Here is a 23,027-nt window from a genome sequence, read left to right as displayed (position 1 = left end):
TACTTCTAGGGCTGAGCCTGGTACCAGATAATGGTAATAATTTAATATTTCTTTATTAAACTTATGGATGGATGGAACGCATTCGTGCATGTAGAAAATGTTATGGGAGCATAGAAGAGGCAACACTTGACATTCCAGGGAAAATGGAAGTGAGTGGATTAGTGGATAAAGCGGTGGGAAACAGAGGTTTGTAGCTGAGACTGGTAATTGTTTCCCAATATCCATTCTCTCCCCTTCTTCCATAGCAATAGTTCCCTTGATTTCAAGTGGGACACATATGCCAACCCTCTTTGCTTTTAGGTATGCCACTAAGTTCTGGCCAGGTGATGTGGGTACATTTCAGGTTATGTCCTTGAAAGGAGTGCCCCTTTCCTCGATTCCCCCAACCCCTGGCTGGCAATGGACCTGCTGGTAAGCCCCCCCCTGGATTAAATGGACAAGGTCAAAGCCCTTATATGCCACATAAAATAGGCGTGTGGGTCCCTGATGACTTTGTGGAGGAGAGCCCCTGTGCTAACAGGACTTTATGTGAGAAATAAACTTGCTCTGTTGAAGCCAATGGTTATTTTGCGTCTCTGTCACAGTGACTACATTTATATCCTAATACAAGCATCAGGAAGGATTTATAGAGGCAATGTTTGCACTGAGTTTCAGAGATTGAGTAGGAGGAGTTCACCAGGTGGACTCAAAAATTTAGGTAGCCATAGTAAAACCCTTTGGGGAGGTTTATATTTGTCCGCAGCTGCACGCTGTAATTGGGGGTTGGAGAGAGGGGAATTGGATCGTTTGTGGGTCCATTTCAGCCAAGTCTTTCTTTGCAGGCAATTCCTGGAAAGGAGGGACTTCGTCTTAAGTTGGCAAAGACCTTTACCCAACTTGCCCTGGAAGTCCGTCTAATGTGACATCCACTGCTCTAAAGAGTAAGGAAATAAAGTAGGCTCTTTTCCCCTCCCCCAGCCCCGCTTTTTCCCCCCCAGTAGCTCTCTACATCCGTCCGCTGTAACATTTCCTGCGCCCCGCTACACGCGCCCAGGCGGGTGCTATCTGCGACACAAAATTCTCGCTTTCCAGGGGACCGTCCGGGGCGAGTAGGGAGAGAGGCTGCCATTAGCGGTTCCGGGGAGGTCGACGACCCTGGAGACCCTGCGGTCCAACAGTGCAAGGGGTCTTCGGTTTCGAGGAGAGCTGGAACAGGAGTCACGGACCTCGGAAGGAAGAGCGCCCCGCCGTGGGAGAGGCGGCAAATCCCGCGGGAACAGCCCTCCGGCGGCGTCCGGCCCGCTCGCGGTTGCCATGGAGACCCGGGTCCCGGCCGGCCCGCCGAGTCCCGCGGGTCCATCGGCGCCGCGCTCCACCCCGCTCTGCCGCCGCGTCCGCCGAGGGCCACCGTGCGTGACCGGGAGAGGCCGGGAGGCGCGCCCTGCTTTCGGGAACCAGAGCGAAGCGAGCGCCGGAGGTCGCGACCGCCCTGCCGCAAACCCGGCCGGTGGGAGAGGCTGCCTTGGAACCAGACTGCCGCCGCCGCCGCCGCCGCCGCCCCGCCGTCCCGGGGCTCCCGAGGGCACTGTTCAGACGCCAGCCTCCGGGGCCCCGAGGACAGCGGCTGCCGCGTCGCCGTCCCCGAAGCCCCGGGAAACATCCGCCCTCTAGGGTAAGGGGCGCTCGTGGGGCCACAGCCGCGGCTCGTGGGGAGCGCTACCCCCAAACGGGCCTCGGGAAAGGTCGCTTGGGAGACGAGTCCCCCCTCGCCCCTCCAGCCCCCCCCCCCCACCAGCTTTTGGAAACTGGGGAGGTTTGGCCGGTACTCCGGCCCCTAGTGTGCGACGCTCGCATCCGCCGGCAGAGGCCGCCTCTTAGTCTTCAACGGGTGGGTCACCAGGGGGGTCCTGCATCAAGAGAGATTCACCGAGGTAACCTGTTCTTTTCACAGAGACGATGCTCGACGTACGAGGAAAACCACGTCCTGGAAGCTCTGAGCTGTAGTTCAGCCTGGAGTTACCGGCCACGGTCCAGGCGCAAACATGCTCCAGGCCACCAGCGAGCTAGAGTTCTCGAGCGACAGAACTTCGGAGGGGATCTCCCACCTCGCTTCCCTGGCGCTGTCGGCGGACTCCTCGCCCAGCGAAAAAAGCTCTCCTGGCTTACCCGAAAAAACGGGCTATCCCGACTCCGTTTACGTTATGGCCGCAAACATTTTCCAGGGAATTCGATTCGAAAAATCCCCGGAGCAAGTCTTAATAAAATACGGGAATGAACCCTTGCGGTCCTTGCCCGAGTCAGAGGATGAAGCCTTTCAGCGGTCGTCCTATGAGCTGGCTTTCAGTGCCCTGAAGTGTGAGTAGTAACAGCTTTAAAGATCAGCACTGAAAGAAAACAATGAGAGAATTTGTGGAGTGCAAACCACACCCCACCCCCACTGCCCTCACCTGCCCCCGCCCGCGCCCCCTTCCACACACCAGGTTTGGTTGTTTCCCATAAACCTCTCTTGGGTCAGTTGCAGATGTGAAGGAATGAGGAGAGTTCCAGTAAAATAAGCTCTTTGAGGCCAGAACTGTTTCTTCACTGCAGATCTGCCGGGGCCTAGCACCGTGCCTGGGCTTCGATAGATGGCCGCATAGTCATGAAACTGATCAAGGAAACCGCTCCACTAACGCGTAGAGTTAAGAATCCACCGAAGTATCCAAGTACAGGGTTCCCTCTCCTTGGATTATCTCTTTGCATTTTCTCTGTTGACATCTGGTATATTATTAGTGTACGAACTTTCACAAATATAAAACCCAGTAAGAGGGTGGGGGAGAGGAACAGAGATGGAGTAAGAAGAAAGGGTGTGATATATTCAAAATGAGTATCAAAATTAAATCAGCCCCAATTAAGGAGATCCCATTCATAACCAGTAGACTTAATTTTGGGAGCTGGCATATTTTTTCCTCCAAACTTCTGTAGAATGCCCCTTTCTAATCTGCCTCCAGGGTTTGAAATGCAGTGTTTCAGACTCCCTTGGTCATGGTTAACTTTTATTTTTCTTAAAGATTTTATTTATTTTACAAACAGAGATCACAAATAGGCAAAGAGGCAGGCAGAGAGAAAGAGGAAGCAGGCTCCCCACTGAGCAGAAAGCTCGACAGGGGGTGGGGTGGTTTGGGGGTGGCTGGAGGCTGGATCCCAGGACTCTGATATCATTACCTGAGCCAAAGGCAGAGGCTTAACCCACTGAGCCACCCAGGCGCCCCGAGTTGTGATTAACTTCATCAGCTTCTGACTATGCAGCTGACTCTAGGACAGAAGATATTGTTGCTGTGAGAGCAAGCAAAGAGTGTGGAGGTGTTTGTTTTTGTACTAGCTATGAACTTTATAGTTTATATTACAGTATATTGTACTATATGATATTAACGTTTATATTAGTTTGTAAACTGACTGAATGTAGTTCCAAAAAAGAAGTTCCAGAAATATTATATTAGCAGCCTGGCTGAAATGATAAGCACGTGCCCTTCCTAACAAGGCAACTTGAAAGGGCAACATGAATTTTCATGTATTTCCTTAGTATTAGTCACATAGGCAGTTAACACTTGTTGAGTCGAACTAAAATGTCCTATTAATTACTTAGATGTGGAATATATATATATATATATATATATATATATATATATGTAGTTTGCAGACATGATGCAGCTCAACTCTGAAGCCAGGAATTTGTCAAAATAGAGAGAAATTTGATGTTAAGAGGCAATTTCTCTTTAGTTTTTGTTTGTATTCTCCTGCTTGAGGTTTTGGGGTTTTTTTGGTTTGGTTTTTTTTCCTTTTTAAATCTGTCTTAACCATTTTTTCTTTTCCAGTGTAATCTTTCAGGCTGTTCCATCCACTGTTTCCATGCTTTAAAAAAAAATGTAGTTTTAAAGACCAAGCTGTTTGCACTTTAAATAATGAGCCCAATGAACATTTTTACATACACTCCTATACATACTCTCCTTGCAACAGTGAAAGGCAGACTGGGCATCTATGCCCAGTACTAATCAGTACTAAAACTCTGAAATTATTCTATGTAAAATCAACCCATTAACTAGATGGTCATGCTGTAGTGATATATGTACTACATTATCTTTTTCTTTTTCATGGTCTTTATTTCTGTTTTATGTAAGGGCCTTGTCACTATTTGATATTTTTTAATGGCCCAGAGAATCCCATTCAGATAAAGTATTGTCATAGGCCTTTACAAACCTGCTTTTGCTTGAAATGTTCATTTTTAAAATTCTAATTCTAATGTAGGTTCAAATACTAAAAGTCTTTGATTGTTTACTTGGTACAAATATTATATTCTTATAATAATACTATCTTGCTAAAATTATTATCTCAATAATTTCTGAATATTCAAATAGAATAGAACCAGAATTTCTAAATGCATTAGATTTCCAAGATAATTAAGAGCCTGGCATTTTGCTTTAAAATATGGGATGCTCTGTGCATTTCACTTTTATCTTCTGTATTATCAGTGTTCTACCAGTATTTTCACATGATATTTTATAAACTCATTTTTGGCTTACACAGTGTAAGTTCAGGGACTCACAGTTCAGAAAAGAAAATTCTCGATTTTCTTCTCTCTGGTTTTATAGGAGCAATAATGCTGAAAAGGTTAATGTACAAACTAAAGAGAGCTTGGGTAATGGTCCCTTTAATTGGTGAATTTGGTGAATAGGTAATTAGATCATATTACTTTTTTTTTCATGTGGCAGTATAAGGAGAAGGAAATAAATGACAGAGAAAAGTCCTTAATTACATAAGTGTTAAGTATATTCCTTTGGTTGTGTTGTTTTTCAGTTTTATTGTTTGCTCCTTTGTTGATGTCCTTTGTGTATAAGCTCTTTCAAACCAGAGAGTGTATTTACCTGATTAGCTTTTAAAGGTTGAAAGAGTTCAGTATGCTTTTTAAAGATGAAGACAAACTCTACCCCTGCTTTACTAAATAGCCCCAAAGTCAATTTTCTGCTAAAGAAGGGAATAAAGATAGCCTATTCCTTTTAAGTTTTATTTCTATCAAAGAATAGAGTACTAGCAGCTAATTTGATTTTTTAAAGAATCTCTGGATGTTTCAAGGAATTCTAAATACTAAAAAAAAAAAGAAAATCTGGAAAATAATTTCTTAAGAAATAAACTAATGAACAACAATTAAGGAAAAAAGAACACTTGAAGAAAAGGATTTTCCTGAAATTGTTGATCTTATCGCTGGCTTAATTCTTTCTCCAGTCTCTCTGGGTATATACAGCAGTTGGTGAACTTTCAGTCCCAGGAACTGACTATGGCATTGACCAGCTCATTTCACAATCTTCTACACCTGTCAGTGAAAAACCTAAGAAATGCTCAATGTATGATTTGGTTATGGCTTTGGGAATTAGAAACCGTAGACGGGGAGCCCAAGACCACCCTCAGGATCAGCGATTCACTGGAAAAACTCACAGAACTCAGCAAAGCTCTACTCGTGGTTGTAGTTTATTACGGTGAAAGGTTATTTAAAATCAATACCAGAAAAAGGTGCGTAGGACAGGATCCAGGAGAGACCTGGCACAAGATTCCTATTGTCCTTTTCCAGTGGAGTCCACAGGCAATGCTTAATTCTCTTAACAACAATGTACGACAGCACGAATGAAGCACTGTAGCATGTAGGAGGCAGTATACAGGGAAGCCCACCCAAGCCTCGCTGTCCAGGGTATTTACTGGGTCAGTCGTATAGACAGGAGTGCTCTTGAGGCTGACCTTACTCAGTCTTGAGCTCTTCCAGAGGCCATGCTGATATCGTGTTGCCAATGCCCATGTAAACTAGGACACTTGGATCAGGCAAGCTATTCCAAAGGCTTATAGAGGTTATCTCCCAGGAACTTGCAGGGCCAGTTCTTTCGTTGAAATGTTCAGAGTTTGGCCACCCAGGCCTGCTGATTCAATTCTTTTTATTTATTTATTTACTTTTTAAAAGATTTTACTTTATTCATTTGAGAGAGAGAGCAAGCCTGTGTGCACATGTGCAAGTGGGGGAGGAGCAGAGGGCGAGAAGTACATTCCCTAGTGAGTGGGGAGCCTGATGCAGGGCTAAGGCTTGATCCCACAACCCTGAGATGAGGACCTGAAGTGAAATCAAGAGTCAGAGACTTGGACGCCTGAGTGGATCAGTTGGTTAAGCATCTGCCATTGACTCAGGTCATGATCCCAGAGTACTGGGATGGAGTCCCACATCAGTCTTCCTGCACGGGGAGCCTGCTTCTCCCTTTGCCTGCTATTCCCCTGCTTGTGCACGTTCTCTGACAAATAAACAAATACAATCTTAAAAAAAAAAAAAAATGAGTCAGAGTCTTGAGGACTGAGCCACCCAGGCTCCCCCAGACACCTGCTGGGTTATATCTTGACTGCATAGTGATTCATTAGGAAAATTGTCTTGATCATAATCCCATAAGCTCTGGTTTCATGTAAGTTTTCTTGAATGACAATAATAATATATTTGCATAGCTCTTTGTAATTCAAAAAAGTTTATGTCATTTGATAAACCAGTCCTTTGGGTTGCAAGATTCTCATTTTACAGATGAAAAATTGAGGGAAGCTCAAGAAGAGATTAAATGATCTGGTAAGGAACTTGCAGGAAGATGGTTAAAAAGAGGAAGTATTTCTTCTGGTTGGAAGGGGTGGTAGAATAGCAACCCCATCCTTGATCCTAGTTTTTTATGGTCCCATGTTATTTTATTTTAATTGTATAATGATTTTATATTTGGTGATGCCAGCTTCCTTTCCCTGTTTTGCCAAAAAAGACTTAAACAATTTTGTTTCCCTCCTTCCGCATACACACAGACTGCATCTATCTGTATTGTAGAATAACATTTGATATTCTTGAAGTGAAGATTCTAGAGATCCCTCATATGAAGGTGACTCTATGAAAACATAATAAAAATAAAGAGGGAGAACCTAGAGGAGAGTCAAAAGAAGGAGTTTCTTCCACCTCTCTTCCAGAATGGGAGGAATGAAGGGTGATCGATGTGAATTTTAGGGGTACAATAAATAGCCCTCTTCCTTTATACTTGATTTGGGAACCAACTGAGAGAGGGAAAAAAATGTGTCTGGGGACATGGCTTTAGATCTCCAGCCAAGTGGCTTGCAGAAACTTTACTACTGATTTAGAGACTTCTCATTTAATCCATGACTCAGCTGAAGTGTAAACCTCTCTCATGCACATCCTGGAGACACACAGGCAGATGGAAGAGACCTCCATGTTGAAAACCTGAGCAATAGGGATGAGTTCTCTTCAACAGACTAAAGAGAACAGCCGTTAATTAGTGGGGAACAGGGAATAATAATTCAAGTTATCGTGCCCAACTAGATAGGGTAGGCAAGGTTTACAGTCTCCAAGTAAATCCTGATAACTCAAATTAGTTGTTGGCAAAGTGTTTTATTTGGCCACTCTGGTTTTTTATTAAGAGAAGACAAAGAAATGCAGCATAATATTGTTGCGATAAATAATGCGCACTTTGGTTCCAGACTGTCTAGGTTTGAATCCCCGATTTGCCACTTGCTGTGTGACTACGAACATCTTACTTAACCATTCTTTTCCTCATTTCTTAATCTATAAAATTGGGATCATAATGATATCTAGTTTACATGGTTGTTATAAGAGTTCAAAGAATATATGGACCGCATTTAGAACAAGGTGTAGCACATAGAAAGCACTATCTAAAGTATACGGTTACTATTAATGTTGATATCACTTTGTGTGCATGTTAGGTAAATTGTAGATACGCAAAGGTAATATGTTCCGCACAGTATCAAAGGCAGCCCAGAGATGCTATCAGTTTTGACAAGAGCCCCCAAAGGAAAAATGCAGTGTTATCAAAATCATCATTCTCTCATTCTGTCTCTCCTCTCTTTCTTAGGAGTTAAGCATCTCCATTGTTCAAAATTCTGTGACCTGAGTGGGTCTGCTTCCTTAGGATGCCTTCATTCCTATGATGACTATATTTTCTGTGATAAAAATTGGGACCCATGCTGAAAACCTATGAAGTAGCTAGGAATTGCTTTGCAAGTATTTAGTTTATAAAACTAAAGCTTATTTTCCCAGTAAGTGAAATGAGGATATTGCCTTGTATAATGCAGCCATAATTGATGGCTCAAATATGGATCATGATTTCCAAAAGATTTCTTCTGGAAACTGGAGTCTGTGCTCCCATTAGTCACTTCTGTTTAGTTTTCCCACCTCCCAAATAAAAACAAATGCAGGGTGTGCTGTGCATATAGTAGGCTGAATGAATTGAAGCTAGCTAGCCTAGGTTTCTGCTCAACTGATTAAAGCATTTGTCACGTGTGTGTGTGTGTGTGTGTGTGTATAGTTTAATGAGTTGTAACTGCATTGTGTGGAGTTTCTTCAATGTATCCACTTGTTTCCACCTAGTACCTTTGCAATTCTCTCTCTGTCTGCAATGCTTGCTCCTCTCAGATCTTGCCATGGCTAACTCCTTGTCATTTGGGACTTAGATGAAATGTTATTAATGTCTTCACTGGTGAGTCCTACCAAATATTTCAGTAAGAAGTAATACTGATCTAACACGAACTCTTCAAAAGACTATAGGAAGAGAGAACGCTTCCCACTTTACAAGGCCGGCATAACCCTGATCCCAACATTGACAAGGATATTACAAAAAAGAAAATGACAGACCAATATGCCTCATGATCATAAACATAGGACAAAACTCCTAAATAAGATATTAGCAAATCTAATCCTGTGATACATTAAAAATGATAAGACATTTAAATTGTATCCTCTTTAATGTTTTTCAAAGGACATAAATTAATGGCTGGAATTCCTTTATTATTACTTTAGCTATTCTGATAATGTTCCTTTAACTAGGATTCCATGTGGAGCCTGGGTCCTAAGGGTCCAGGACTCATAAAGATGCCAAGTATTCATCATGTAATTGTAATTTTAGTCTTTGTCAAGAGTTGAGGTGAATTGTAGACAGGAAGATAAAGGGGTTGTATTGTCTAAAGTGTATTTTGATTCTAAAGTTTTCATTTTCAGTTTTGATTTTTCAGTAACAGACATTTTCCTTGTCTTACAGTTCAAGATATTTTGGAAACTATGTTAATAGACAGCTATATCTTCCCAAGTACCACAATAGTAAGTAGACAAGCTTTATATAATTAGCTGTCTCATGATTGTTATTTAGAAATTACTAAAAAGTCTTTAGATTTAAATCAAAACTAGTTTCTTCAAAACACATCCTGAACTCCTTCCTACCTCTAATTCTGATCCTAGTCCTTTCTTCGTGATGAACATAGCAAAAATTATCTTTTAAAAAGGTTTTTTTTTTTTTTTGCTGAATTTTTTTTTCCATTTGGAAGTCCTTCTCTATCTCCCAGTACAACCAGACTATGCAAAAATAGTCATATTTCTGCTCTCTTATGAAAAAATAGTGGAATGGAAAATTGTATACTTTCCTTTATGTGTCTTTCCCCTTGGTAGCCAGATCATTTGAGCAGTCTTATTATTGTGATGCTGTATGATTTCCAAGATAGAAAATTTCAAGCTCGTCTTTTTTCTGATAATGAAGAGCCCATAGCAGAAGTTCAAGAAGTAGAGAACCTTCTTAACAGGTAATTGTTATAAAGTGCAAAGGATATTTTATATGAAATAATTAGTATTTTCACTGGTAAAATTGTATACCATATAATGTATAGATAAGTGTCAAACATTTATAGAGGAAAAAAACAAAAGTTCATGTTTCTCAAGTTCCTTTACAAATAGTCTTGAACAGGTTAAATATTCTGTTTAAAATCAAGTTATTTTGAAAGCTTGAATTATAAGATCCAGCTTGTAAGTATTTAAAAATTCATGAAAAATTCCCAATAATGTTTTAGCATATACATAAGTTAAACATCATTTGAAAGAGCTCTTATTTATTGACCTAGCTCTGTTTATAGCTCTCCAACAGAAGAACCCACTACTTTGCCAAATTTAAAAAAACAAACAAACAAAAAAAAAAACCCCACAACTTCTATGTAGTTAAGAACAAACCATTAAGTTTTAAGTTTGTTTTCTTTTTAGCTTAAATCTTGGCAGAAACCTACTATGGAGAAAATGATAGTACCTACCTAAAAAGGTGGTTGGGAAAATTAATTAAACTAATGGATATGAAATGCTTAGCTTAGAACTACATACATAATAAATGGTCAATAAATGTTAAGTCTTACTTTTAGGGCTTTTGTTATCCTGTTGTTGAACCTTAATGGAAAGCAGAATATAGCAACAAAAACAAAAATCAATCTTGTAGAAGGAGTTTTCCCTAGTGTATAATCTGAAACAGTTACTAGTATTGTATTTGTTTTATGTTGTTATGGGAAATTCAAGCAATTTCATTTAGATTATGAGGCCAGAGGACTAAGGTAATGGAGTGATAATAATAACTGACAGTTACTGAACACTTAATATGCATCAATCACTTGTCAGGAGCCCTTTAATAAAACCCTCTGAGGAGAATACTGTTAGCAAGCTGTATTTTAATACATGGAAAAACTGAGGCACACACAGGTCACGGGAACCTACCAAAGGCCATAGATCCAAGAAGGGAGTGGCCAGAATTAAAAGTCAGGAAGGCTGACACCAGAGTCCCAGTGTTAACCATTTCTAAGCTACTGCTCCTTACACTTAGGACAGTGAGGTCTTGCTGAAGTCCTCTGGAAGACTGAAGTTAAGACACAGTCATATCTCCTGTTAGCTGTAGCCATAAGAAATTATAAGATGGAGAAGAGCAAAAACAATCAGAGGTGTCTCCCCTCTGTGTTAGATGGGTAAGACTCACCCTGTTTCCTGTGTGGGTTTCCGGGAAACCACCTGACTGCCCATCCCACTCCTGGGCAACCTGCCTCCCGGGACAGGCATCCAGATACATCAGAGAGAATTGGTGGGGCGATATGCTGTGGGACAGGCTTGGAGTTTCAGCTTTGCTGAGCTTCCCTCAGTTTCTGTTTGACTTAGTCAGGACTCAAGAGACACTGGTCGAAGTCCCAGCTAGTCTCCTTGAGCCTAAGGAGAATGGAGGTTAGCTTGAGTCAGCCAGGAAAGCCACGGGGCTCTAACCAAATAAGAAAGACCAGACTATGCTTTCATCATCAGCAGATTTTTAGCTGAACACTAGCAAGGCAGTGAATAGGACAAGCAAGGCCATGGCTCAGGAGGCCAAAGGAGCCAGAAGATACTACTGTTAGAGGATTCCTGATTCCCAGTTCCTGAGCTTACGTGTTACAGTTGTGTTTAAGTTTCTTCATATAGACTAACTTGTTTTAATCATCTCCATACCCTAATTCCAAATTCTAGGTTTCCCAGGAATTTGGCTCTGTAGGGTCTGGGTGCATTCCTTTGGGCCAATCCCTCATGGCCAATATAGTAGGAATCTCTCAATCAACCTCTGTAGATCTCTGGGGGCTTGGGGCTGGGTGTTGTTGTCTCCAAGGAAGCAGAGTCATTGCACACTTGAAGTATACCTTAGTATGTTTCTACTGAGAGGATAAAAACCAGTTTTAAGAGGTGATAGAAGTAATTATTTAGCAAGAAACCCAGTAAGAATGATTTCCTTCTTATGAAAATTCTGTTTGATCTTTGTTGTTGTTATTGTTTTTCCCAGAGATCCTTGTTTTTTATATGCTATCTACCAACTTGTGTCTTCCTTTTATTTGTTCATGGCTTTAGTGATCCAATCTAGGATGATGATACCTATTACCATTTTGAACATATGCAGGGTCCTTAAGAACTCATTCCTTGTATAAATCAATTATGTTTTTAATACTATGTGCATGGGTTCAATAAAAAGATACCATAGCCATGTCCTCTTTCACTCCCCATGCCCTCACACTAGTCCAAACATCAGTTTGTACCAAATAATGTGTTGGAATTTTGTGAGGCAGAATTGGAGATGAGTAGCAAAAGACTAGAGAGGGAGCAGGACGGGAAAGAGTTAGTAGTCCCTCCATCCACACCACCCAAAACTATTCCTCCTGAAGCCTTCCACATTAAATTATGGCACCAACGTCAACCTGGACATCAACCTTGATACTTCTTGTCTCCCCTTTCCTGTGCCCATACTATACCTTGTGTGGTAACTCCACCTGGAAAACATGCTTCATCTGTCTACTTCCCATTTCCACCACTACCTTCCAGAGCCAAGCCGCCATCTTGCTACACCAGCTTCCTTGTTGATTTCCCTGCCTATAACTCATACTTTCCCACAATCTCTTCTACATGACAGGTAGAGCAGTATTTTAAAAATGTAATTATTTGGTCATAAGAGAGTATCTTGAACTTATGTCTTGCTATATCACCTAGAAAACTGGACAAAATATATGAGGCAAAGATTTGGGCATTAGACAAGACACAGCACAGAAACTTGATCCCTGAGAGAATGAAAACAAATGAGATGAGTGTTAGAATAATCCTGGCTTTATGCCTAGAGGTACTTTCCAACTGTAGTACAGGAAGGGGGGCAGCCCAAGAGGAAAATGGTAGTCTCACTAAGAAAACAGAGATCAGAATTTTGGAAGGCTGAATGATAATTTCTTTTCTTTTTTATTCTATTAAAGTAATAAGGTCATTTATATTGAATAATTTTTTAAAATGTTAAAACCAAGCAGGTACTTTACTGAAACAGGGATTCGTTACATTTGTTCAGATATGTCTCTTTTCTCGTCTTCCCCAATTCTCTCAATCCCTATAATGTTCCAGTTTCTCATTTGCCAAGATGGTCCCTAAATACTTATTCATGGGTTTTTATATCTCATATTCTTTCCACCTCTTCTTTGGAAACTCTTAGACTATTTTGCTTAATTAGCGAATGTTCTGAAACATTCTGAAACAGTCTGATGTCTGATTTTATATTTGTATGAGAAATTCAAGTAATTGACTTAAGATTATCCTTTGGCATTGAGAAAATATTCTAGTTAGGGGTGCCTGTGGGTCTCAGCTGGCTGAGTGTCTGACTCATGGGTTCTGCTGGGGTTGTGATCTTGGCACAGGGATGGAGCCCCCTGTTGGGCTCTGTGCTAGGCATGGAGTCTGTTTGGGATTCTCTCCCTCTCCCTCTGCCCCTCCCTTGACTCACATGTGTGCCATCCTTCTCTCTCTCAAATAAATAAATAAAATCTTAGAAAAAGAAAATGTTCAATTTATGCTTAAAGAGAACCACATATATACAAGATACAAAAATAAATTTGAAATGGATTAAAGACTTGAATGTTAAGACTGGAAACCATAAATCTCCTAGAAAAAAACCTAGGCTGTAAGTCTTAGGCATCAGCATTATTTGTTTGCACCAGTCTCCTCAGGCAAGGGCAACAAAAGCTAAAATAAATTAACAAAAGCTAAAATAAATAAAATAAAATAATAAATAAAATAGCTTTTGCACAGAGAAAGAAATCCAACGAAACAAAACAGCAACCTACTGAATGGGAGAAGATATTTGCATATCATCCATCCAATAAAGGGTTAATGTCCAAACTACATAAAAGACTTACACAACTTAGTATTAAAAAATATAACCAATTAAAAAGGGGGGAAAGGACTTGAATAGACATTTTTCCAAAGAAGGCATATAGATGGCCAGCAGCACATGAAAAGATGCTCAACATCAATACTTATCAGGGAAATGTAATTCAAAATCATCATGAGATACCTGACACCTATCAGATTGGCTATTATCAAAAAGATTAAAAATAACAAGTGTTGACAAGATGTGGAGAAGTAGAGAAAAGCAAATCCTTGTACGCTGTTGGTGGGAATATATATTAGTGCAGCCACTGTGGAAGACAGTATGGAGGGTCCTCAAAGAGTGAAAGTTGAACTACTATATGATCCAGCAATGTCACTGCTGGATATTTATCCAATGAAAATGAAAACACCAATTTGAAGAGATATATGCACCCCTGTGCCCATGGCAGCATTATTTACAATAGCCAAGATACAGAAGCAATAGATAAATGAATGAAGATGGGATGTATACATAAAACTCAACTATAAAAAAGGAATGAAATCTTGCCATTGCAACTACATGAATGGACCTAGAGTGTGTTATGCTAAGTGAAATAAGTCAGAGAAAGACAAATAGCATAAGATTTCACTTGTATGTGGGATCTAAAAAACAAATGAACAAATGAAACAGAAATTGTTTCATAGATCCAAGAAACAAACTGTGGGTTACCAGAGCACTGAGGGCTGGGGTGAGCAAAATGGGTGAAGGGGGTTAAGATGTACAGACTTCCAATTATAAAATAAATAAGTCATGGGTATGCAATATACAATATAGGGAATATAGTCAGTAATATTCTGCTAACTTCAGTGACAGATGAACTAGAATTAACTTGGGGATCATTTCATAATGTCTAAAAATATTGACTCACTATGATATATACCTGAAACTAATAGGATATTGTATGTCAATTATACATCAATCAAAAAATAAGAAAATAAACTGAAGGAAAATGGTGTATTAGGGTTCTATTCTGGCAACTGACGATACCACAACTAAACAAGAGTAGGCAAAAGAAAGAATTTATTTAAGATATTTCATGGAAGATTGAACATCAAGACGGCGGGAAGGGCAGTGATATGGCTATGCTTCTACTAAGTCCTATGACTTAAATATCCTCAAGAATCTCTGACTCTAGTCTCTGCTTCTCTATGTGCTTTGGCTTCTTTCTTTTCTTCCTTGGTTTCCAGAATGGGAAACTTGGCTGCTGACAACCCAGAAGCTTTACCTCTTACAGCACCAACACTAGAAAGACTTGGCTTGATTCTCTCTTCCTACATCCAAGAATTGTTTGACCCTGCCTTGAGTCAAGTGCCCATTCGCTACCAATCAGCAGTAACCAAGGAGACCAAGAAAGTCATATGAATGGAGGGAAGAGAGGAACGTTTCTCAGGAGAGAGGGATTTCTATTCCCAGAAGGGAAGCCGTGCTTAGAATGCAAAGCCGAGGTTTCTACTGTAGATGGAACATTGGTACGCTAAATATGTTGACCAAGAACTTCCCATTAACTAGGTACATGTTAACTGCCATGATCCGCTGTTAGTTAGAATAACATTCCCCAACTTAAGGAGAGCAACACAAAAATTTTAGGAAATATGCCTTTTTTCACACGAGTGGTTGTGAAAGAGCCATGATATTCTTTCTTTTTCTTTTTTTCAAATATTTTATTTATTTATTTACTTGAGAGAGAGAGAGAGCATGAGCAGAGCAGAGGGGCAGAGGCAGAAACAGACTCCCCACTGAGCAGGGGGTCCGATGCGGGGCTTGATACCAGGACCCCAGGATCATGACCTAAAATGAAGGTAGACGCTTAACTGAGTGAGCCACCCAGGCGCCCCAGAGCCATGATATTCTTAAAATATAGGTTTATCTTTGTTATTTTATTCTTAGCAAATTGCATTTCTCCACTACATCATCAACCATCACTGACTTATCCAAAATAACCTTCATGGTTCCTTATGGAAAAAAGAGAATAAAACCTATCATGAGCAAGTGATTTGTATATTTTCTTTTGTATTTATGTATTACCCAATTACATTAAAACATATTTCTGTTTACCTTCTAACCACTTTTTCTCTCAATTACGTTTTTCCAATGCTCTGTAGGAATAAATATGAAGATTTTATTCCTTTTGTTCTGTAAAAGAACTGTAACTCCTTTATTATATTTAGAAATCTAGTAAACTTCTAATTACATAAAATAACTAAAGGAAACATTGGGAATAATTCTTTTTGCCATTATTTATAGATATAAAGTTTCCTGGGACACACTATATATTAGGTGTAATTTTATATTATATATTAGTTTCTTTCATTTGAGGCCCAGGATATCATTATTGTCCTTTAGAGGCAACATTTTCTTTGCTATTGGAAGCCCTCAGCTAGACCTGGGCACTAACGCACCAGAGAGACTTAGTCTAATCTGGAGTTGAAATAATTGGAAGCTGTGCTTTAGTCCTCATGAAGGCCAGTCAGTCTTTTTTTTTTTTTTTTTTTTTTTTTTTTTTTAGATTTTTGTTTATTTATTTGTCAGAGAGAACAAGCAGGGGGGAGTAGCAGAGGGAGTGAGAGAAACAGACTCCCCACTGAACAGGGAGCCCAATGTGGGGTTTGATCCCAGGACCCTGAGACCATGACCTGAGCCAAAGGCAGATGCTTAATCCACTGAGTCAGCCAGGAATCCTGCCAGCTATATCTTTTTACTTCATTCCTAGCATTGTCTTTTGGTGACCCCATCCAAAGCCTGGGGACTTTATCAAAACTCCCTTCCCATAAAGCTGTCATGCCCCAAATTTCCATTTTTGTTCCCCGTGGCCCATGAAATCATCATAAACTCTGCATGGCTCTTATCATCTCAGGCACCTATTTTAGAATTGGCAGATAATTTCATATATGATGCTGTTTCTACTTGGAACACTGGATAGCTCTCTCACACACCTCCCTGACTCCTGGCTCACTCCTACTTCTACCCTTATGACTTAGCCTAAAAGTAACTCCTGAGAAACTTTCCTCGACTCCCATAGCAGTATCCCTCCCTTGTGCCTTCCCTTGTCACGAATACTTAAGTCATTTAAAAATAATTGCTTTGTAAAGAGATTAATGACCACACAAAAACCCAAAATTGCTTTGTCTCCTTTTACCAGACTCTACAGTTTGTGATATCAGAAACAGTATCTTCCTTGTGTATCCCTTTGTTCCTAAAACAGTGCCTGGAACACAATAAGAATGCAAATATTTGTTCATGAATAGGTTGGTATTTCTCTATGCTAGGTGGCCTTCCATTTCCTGCAGAAAAAAATCCCACTTCCTATGCATGGTATATAAAATTTTTTGTGACGTGAGACCTGGATCTCTCACCACCCCAAACTCTAAATATGCTTTGCTGTTTAACATCTCCGTATCTTCAGTGTCCTCTGTCCTCTGTCTGTGTGTCTTTTTTCCTGTGGGGTCTGGAAAACTCATGCTGTCTGTGTCTTCTCTTGTGGTCTGGAAAATTCTTGCTTCTCTTTTAATAGTTTAAGTTTCTCCTCCTATTCGAAGTCCCTTTGGGCTGATTCTTGTTCTTTTTCTAATACATTTACTTCCTTCTTTGTGTATCTTACAGCATTCATCATGGGCCAAGATTGTTTATATACCTAATACACCACCAAATTATAAGTTACTTACAGGTGGAAGCTCTCTTTTAATCTCTATAGCCCAGATCTGATCACAGTTTGTAGTTAACAATATTTGAAAAAAAATAGGTATAATAGTTATTATCACTCTTTTAAAAAATTTATTATCACTTCTTGAATAGCCTGACTTTGAAATACATTTTCAAAAATATGTTTGCAACAGTTCTGTGAGTTAGATATTAGTTCCTAATTCCTAGAGTTTAGAAAAGCTCAATAACCGGTCTAATGTCATATAGCTAGTAACTGGTGGAAGCAGAATTTGAACCCATATAATCTGACTGCAGAGTCCAAGCCATACTGGCTGGAGAGGCAGGGGGAGAGGAGGCAGAGGAGGGGGGAATATGGCCTGATATCAGGAGGGCAAAAATGGTTCCGTGTGTGGACAGGCATAGATTCACGGATGGGAGTGGTGGAAATTGAGAACCGAGGAGCTGGTTCAAGTTCAATTATTAATACCTAAGTGTATCATGATAAGGAGTTTCGATTATTTCCTGTAGCTAATGGGTTCATTTTAGATTTAAGCTTAGGAATTCCAGAACTACAATTTAACATACACAGATCACCAGGGCGACCTGTACATGTTAAATGTACAGTGTATCTGTATAGATGCACTGGCTGTGTATACAGCAGGTGCTAGCAAACAGGGCATGGAGCAGCTCTCTGGTAGTGTTCAAATTATAGCGGGCGGTGGACTTCTGGATCAATGATCCCGAGGAAAGGCCATTTTTGCTTCCATTTTCATCATTGTGGTCCATCTTACAGCTATGGAAGAAGTTACTAGTATAGCCACGGGGTAATCCATTTACGGAAGAAATGTGTGCCTGGTTATCCTAATAGTATTTGGATTTGGTCTTTATCCTCAATCTGATATTGTATATTTATACAAAAATCTTTATGACTGTATATATACTTTAAATTACTTTTGTGTGATTGAAAAATATTACAATTTACAGTATGAAATGTTCGCTATCTGTAAATTTGGAAAATTATTTCTCTGTGTACTTCTTCCCCCCCATATGCAACACATACATTTTTCTAGGCTTCATAACTCTAATTTTTATGTGTAATGATTGAATAACTCAGTTGATAGTCCTTATGGTAAATACCGTATAGGTATTTGGAATGACTATTTAATCAAAAGTGGTATGCACTCAGAAACATCTCACATGTATGATATAGAAAAGTAACTCATCTCTTTCTATTAATTTATTTTTGATGCACATTAATGTATTATGTAGTTGTTTTTAGTGTCCCTTGCTGTAGTTCTCTGACATTAGGAGATAGCACTACACAAATCTAATTTTATTATAGCCCTAGAAGTCTTTATGTTTGATAACCCTTCCCTCTCCTCCCTCTCTGTTTCTCTCTCTCCTCTCTCTACTGGCCCCCCAATCCCTTCCTTCCTCTAGCTCTCCCTTCCTCATGCAGGCTACATATTCACACACAAACACATTGTTGGTGAAAAGTTCTCATTCTACTGGGTAAATAATCTTTTTTTTTTTTTTTTTTGAGAGAGAGAGAGAGAGAGAGAACGAGCAAGTGTGCGCACATGCGAGTGGGGAGCGGAGGGGCAAAGGATGAGTTAGAGAGAGAATCTCAAGCATACTCCGCTCTCAGTGTGGAGTCAGATGTGGGGCTCAAACTCTTGACCCTGAGATCATGACCTGAATCAAAATGAAGAATTGGATGCTTAACTGACTGAGCCACTCAGGAGCCCCTGAGCAAATAAGAATCTTGATCTTACAAGCTTTCTTTTTTTTTTTTAAGATTTTTATTTATTTATTTGACAGGCAGAGATCACAAGTAGGCAGAGAGGCAGGCAGAGAGAGGGGAAGAAGCAGGCTCCCTGCTGAGCAGAGAGCCTGACGTGGGGCTCGATCCCAGGACCCTGAGATCATGACCTGAGCCGAAGGCAGCGGCTTTAACACACTGAGCCACCCAGGCACCCCGATCTTACAAGCTTTCTGTAGCAACATACACCACTCTGGCTGCACTTGACTCTTCTCTCCTATCTTTTCCCCATTTCTCATTCAAGGTTATCCTTGAGTTTTATTATTCATTTAGATTCCTACCGTGAAAATTTTGATTATGGGTCCCATATCCTCATTTATTAGCCATTTTCTATGAGATCTAGAGAAATCACTGGATCCTCATGGTAATGCTAATAACCTTTTCTTGGTTTTCTTTTCTGTTATGGGATAATCAGAACTGGTAAGGACTTGATATTGATTCATGAAAGTTCCTTAATCTTACCAAAACTAGACTATTGGCAACTATGATAATAACTAGCCTATAGTGAGTGTCTGCCATGTGCCAAGAATTGTGCTAAGTATTTTGCACACATGATTGGTAATCACCGCATTAATAGCAAGTTAAGTCGACCACATTCTATAGATGAGAAAAGTGGCTGAGTAAAGAGATTCATTAATATACTCGAGGTCACACAGCTAGTAAGTGACAGAAACTGAATTTAACTTCAAGTTTGTCTAACTAAAGTCCACACCTCTTTCACTACATAAAATTTCTTTCAATCGGCAACTGATATAAATATCTGGAGAGACATGTATCTACACAGGGGCAGCAAAAACTAAAGAGAAGAAGCTGCATTATTGGATTTCTATTTTCAAATAATTTATACTATGGAAATGTGAAGCAGAATTACAGAAGTTTGTTAGAATTCTAAATCTAATTTGTGAATTTTTCTAGTGGAAAATTGGTAGTAGTAGTCACCAAGAATGGATTTTCTGTCTCTAGTTTTAAGACGAAATTGGCTGCAGCTTTGGCAAGATGCCGAATCAAACATGATGCCCTTTCAATATACCATATTCTTCCAGAAACTGTTAGAAACCAGGAACTAAGGGCCTCTACTTTGCCACTTTATGCTTGGATAAATACTTGTAAAATCAGGTAAGAGTATTAATCAAATTGTTTATTCACCTTTCACTTTGCTAGCCTTTCAAAATAATGTGATAAGAAATATTATCTTTTGAATGGGTGGGTAGGGCACATCCAGGGGAGTGATCGGGGAGCTGTAGTTAGTTCACAATCTTATCACCAAATTACCAAAGGTAACTACATAAAAATGTTAACTTTTTTGTATTTAATTATCTTTTAACTTATTGTTGGCTGAAATTGTAAGTTCCATTAAATGTAATATATGCAGGGATATTTATATTTATTTTAGGAAAAACTGCTAGTGTCAAATGCATTTTTAATATATTTTTAATTACAACTTAATATTGCATATTTACAGTCCTGAAGACGTTTATTATAGTTTGAAGAAAAAAGGCTATAACAAAGTCAACTCTGTATTGCATATTGATGAGAAAGTCTTTGCTGTGGACCAACATTGCTATGATGTCTTAATTTTTCCATCTCATCTCAAAAATGATCTTCTAAATATAGATCTTTTCAAAGATTATAAACTTATATTTCAGGTAAATGTTTACTTTCATTGTGGTTCTCAATAATCCTAGTTACTCAAAGAATCCACTTAAAAATAAAACCCAACATTGGGAGAAGGAGAGAAGTGAGTTGGGGGAAACCGGAGGGGGGACAAACCATGAGAGATTGTGAACACTGAGAAACAAAATGAGGGTTTTGGGGGGCCTGGAGGGTCAGGTGAGCCTGGTGGTGGGTATTAAGGAGGGCACATATTGCATGGAGCACTGGGTGTGGTGCATAAACAATGAATCTTGGAACACTGAAAAAATAAAATTAAAAAAAAAAACTCAACAAACTGATTATATTTTTATAGATTATCAAGAAGATTTATAAACCTAATTCTTGGCTATTTTATTGAATAAAATTAATACCCTTACAAACAGTGTTCCTATGTACTTCAGCATCTTTGTCCCATGCGCAGTTATAAAGAACATGTTCTCCTTCATAGACTCTATAGATGGGGATACTTGTACTGCTGGAAGCTGAAAGGCTGTATTTTTCTCTTCCAATGGAGCATTGAAAAAAAAAAAAGTGCAATGGTACCTTTTCTACCTTCCGTTTCTGGGAAAGATGCTAGTACCATCCTGAATTTGAAAATGCAACATTTAATACTTTCCCATTACCTCCTTAATATGGTCTTACAGCATTGATTTTTAAGAGGTGTATAATGACTAACAATACAGGAAGAGAATGTGAGGTATAATGGGGTTTCAATAGAATGAAAAATAAATGGTCCAAAAAATTAGGTTTTATTAGTTTTTATGTCCTTAGATTCCAATTCTTGCCTCAGATTTACCTTGGTCCTCTAAGGTTTATTCCTTCACAGCGCTCATATTCTTGGGTAGAATCTCTTGGCCTTAACTTATAGTCATACCATATTGAGCCCTGAGATCAACTGCAGAAACCCATTTGTCTAGACCCCTTTTATAAGCTTGCCAACCATCTAACTTTTAATATCTATGAGTTAGCAGTGATTTAAATGACAGTATAATGGGAAGAAATAATGGCAGTAACTGATGATTGAGTTTTTCATGAAGGGGTAAGAATGGATGCTGTAGTAGGACATCACTAATGTATTATTAATCACATTTGGGGGATTTTTGACAGTGTCTTAACACTATATGAAAGTGAAATGATAACATTCATAATTTAGGTTAAGCAAAGTTAAGATCTTTGTTTCCATCAGTTATTTTTGTTAATTTTGTCTTCTAACATATATTAAGATGTTTTAAACCCAAATGGATTAGGTATCTCAGGATTTCTACCCAGTACCTTTTTTTTTTTTTTTTTTTTTTTTACTTAAGCAAGAAAAAGTCAGTTCATGCTTCTAGTCAAACCATTTGAAATTCTAATCATGTTATTATCTTGTAGGACAAATCTCGAAGTCTCGCTGTCCATTCTGTAAGGGCTTTATTAAATATGGATGATGATATCTTAATGGTTAATACAGGTTCATGGTACACAGTTGCCCATATGTCAGTCTTAACAAATAATAACACCTCAAAAATATTTGTGTGTGGAGTAAAATCACAAGCTAAGGATCCTGACCTGAAGAACCTTTTTACAAAAATGGGATGTAAAAGTATGTATAAATATTTATTTGTTTGGTGATTAAGGTTCTCCAAAATTTTGAAATGTCAAAAATGTTTGAATTTGTTATTTTTTGTATTACAAAAACTCTGTATATACTATGCTTTTCAAATATTCCCTACTTCATATTACACCAGGCACTTCTCATTATTTAACATTGGTTATACAACTGTAGTTTAAATTAATGAATATATTGGCACTTGGTATATTGCTTGGCATTAGCTACCATATAATTTGAAATTCAAACAATAATTAGTTAAAGAAGGTAGTAGAAATTATCATACTTTAATAAATAAGAACACATCTAAAGGAGAGCTTGACAGTGTTAATATCTAGGACTAGAGGCTACATCCCTTAGGCTTCTTATTTTCAAAATCTTCTTCATTGGCTCATGCTGTGACTAAAGATAACATTTTATTAGAGATTCGTTGAGGCTGAAAAACTAAGCAAAACTTTCGACAGGTTCATAGGGAGACAAAAAGTAGAATTCAGAACTTGACCTGGAGAGGTAGACAGGTAAATACCTAGGGTTTCACTTGGAGAGAGAAGTATGCTGGATAGTGATCAGTTGTCTAACAGACTGAAGCCAAATTCCAGTCATCTCATTCCCAGTTGGATTAAGGTGATCTGGGATTATTAGTGCCCAGGTTTAGCTGCCTATCAGAAGCAAAAGTAGGGGCGCCTGGGTGGCTCAGTTGGTTAAAGCCTCTGCCTTCGGCTCAGGTCATGATCCCAGGGTTCTGGGATTGAGCCCCCGCATCGGGCTCTTTGCTGAGTGGGGA

General features: G+C 39.3%; 1 protein-coding gene across 1 annotated transcript in view; it reads left to right on the top strand.

The window, feature by feature from the left end:
• The first annotated feature begins 1,119 nt into the window (after nt 1–1,119).
• NSUN7 (NOP2/Sun RNA methyltransferase family member 7) overlaps nt 1,120–23,027 on the top strand; it is a 58,909-nt gene continuing 37,001 nt past the window's right edge. Inside the window, exons 1-7 of the mRNA XM_059162976.1 lie at nt 1,120–1,651; nt 1,931–2,334; nt 9,084–9,142; nt 9,488–9,618; nt 19,966–20,118; nt 20,465–20,648; nt 22,027–22,237. Of these exons, the coding sequence (XP_059018959.1) occupies nt 2,022–2,334; nt 9,084–9,142; nt 9,488–9,618; nt 19,966–20,118; nt 20,465–20,648; nt 22,027–22,237 (1,051 nt within the window). The 5' untranslated portion in view covers nt 1,120–1,651; nt 1,931–2,021. The remainder of the gene's footprint in view (nt 1,652–1,930; nt 2,335–9,083; nt 9,143–9,487; nt 9,619–19,965; nt 20,119–20,464; nt 20,649–22,026; nt 22,238–23,027) is intronic.

The sequence above is a fragment of the Mustela lutreola genome, chromosome 1, assembly GCF_030435805.1.
Source record: "Mustela lutreola isolate mMusLut2 chromosome 1, mMusLut2.pri, whole genome shotgun sequence".
NCBI classification, from domain to species: Eukaryota; Metazoa; Chordata; class Mammalia; order Carnivora; family Mustelidae; genus Mustela; species Mustela lutreola.
This window is presented reverse-complemented; position numbering and strand designations above follow the sequence as displayed.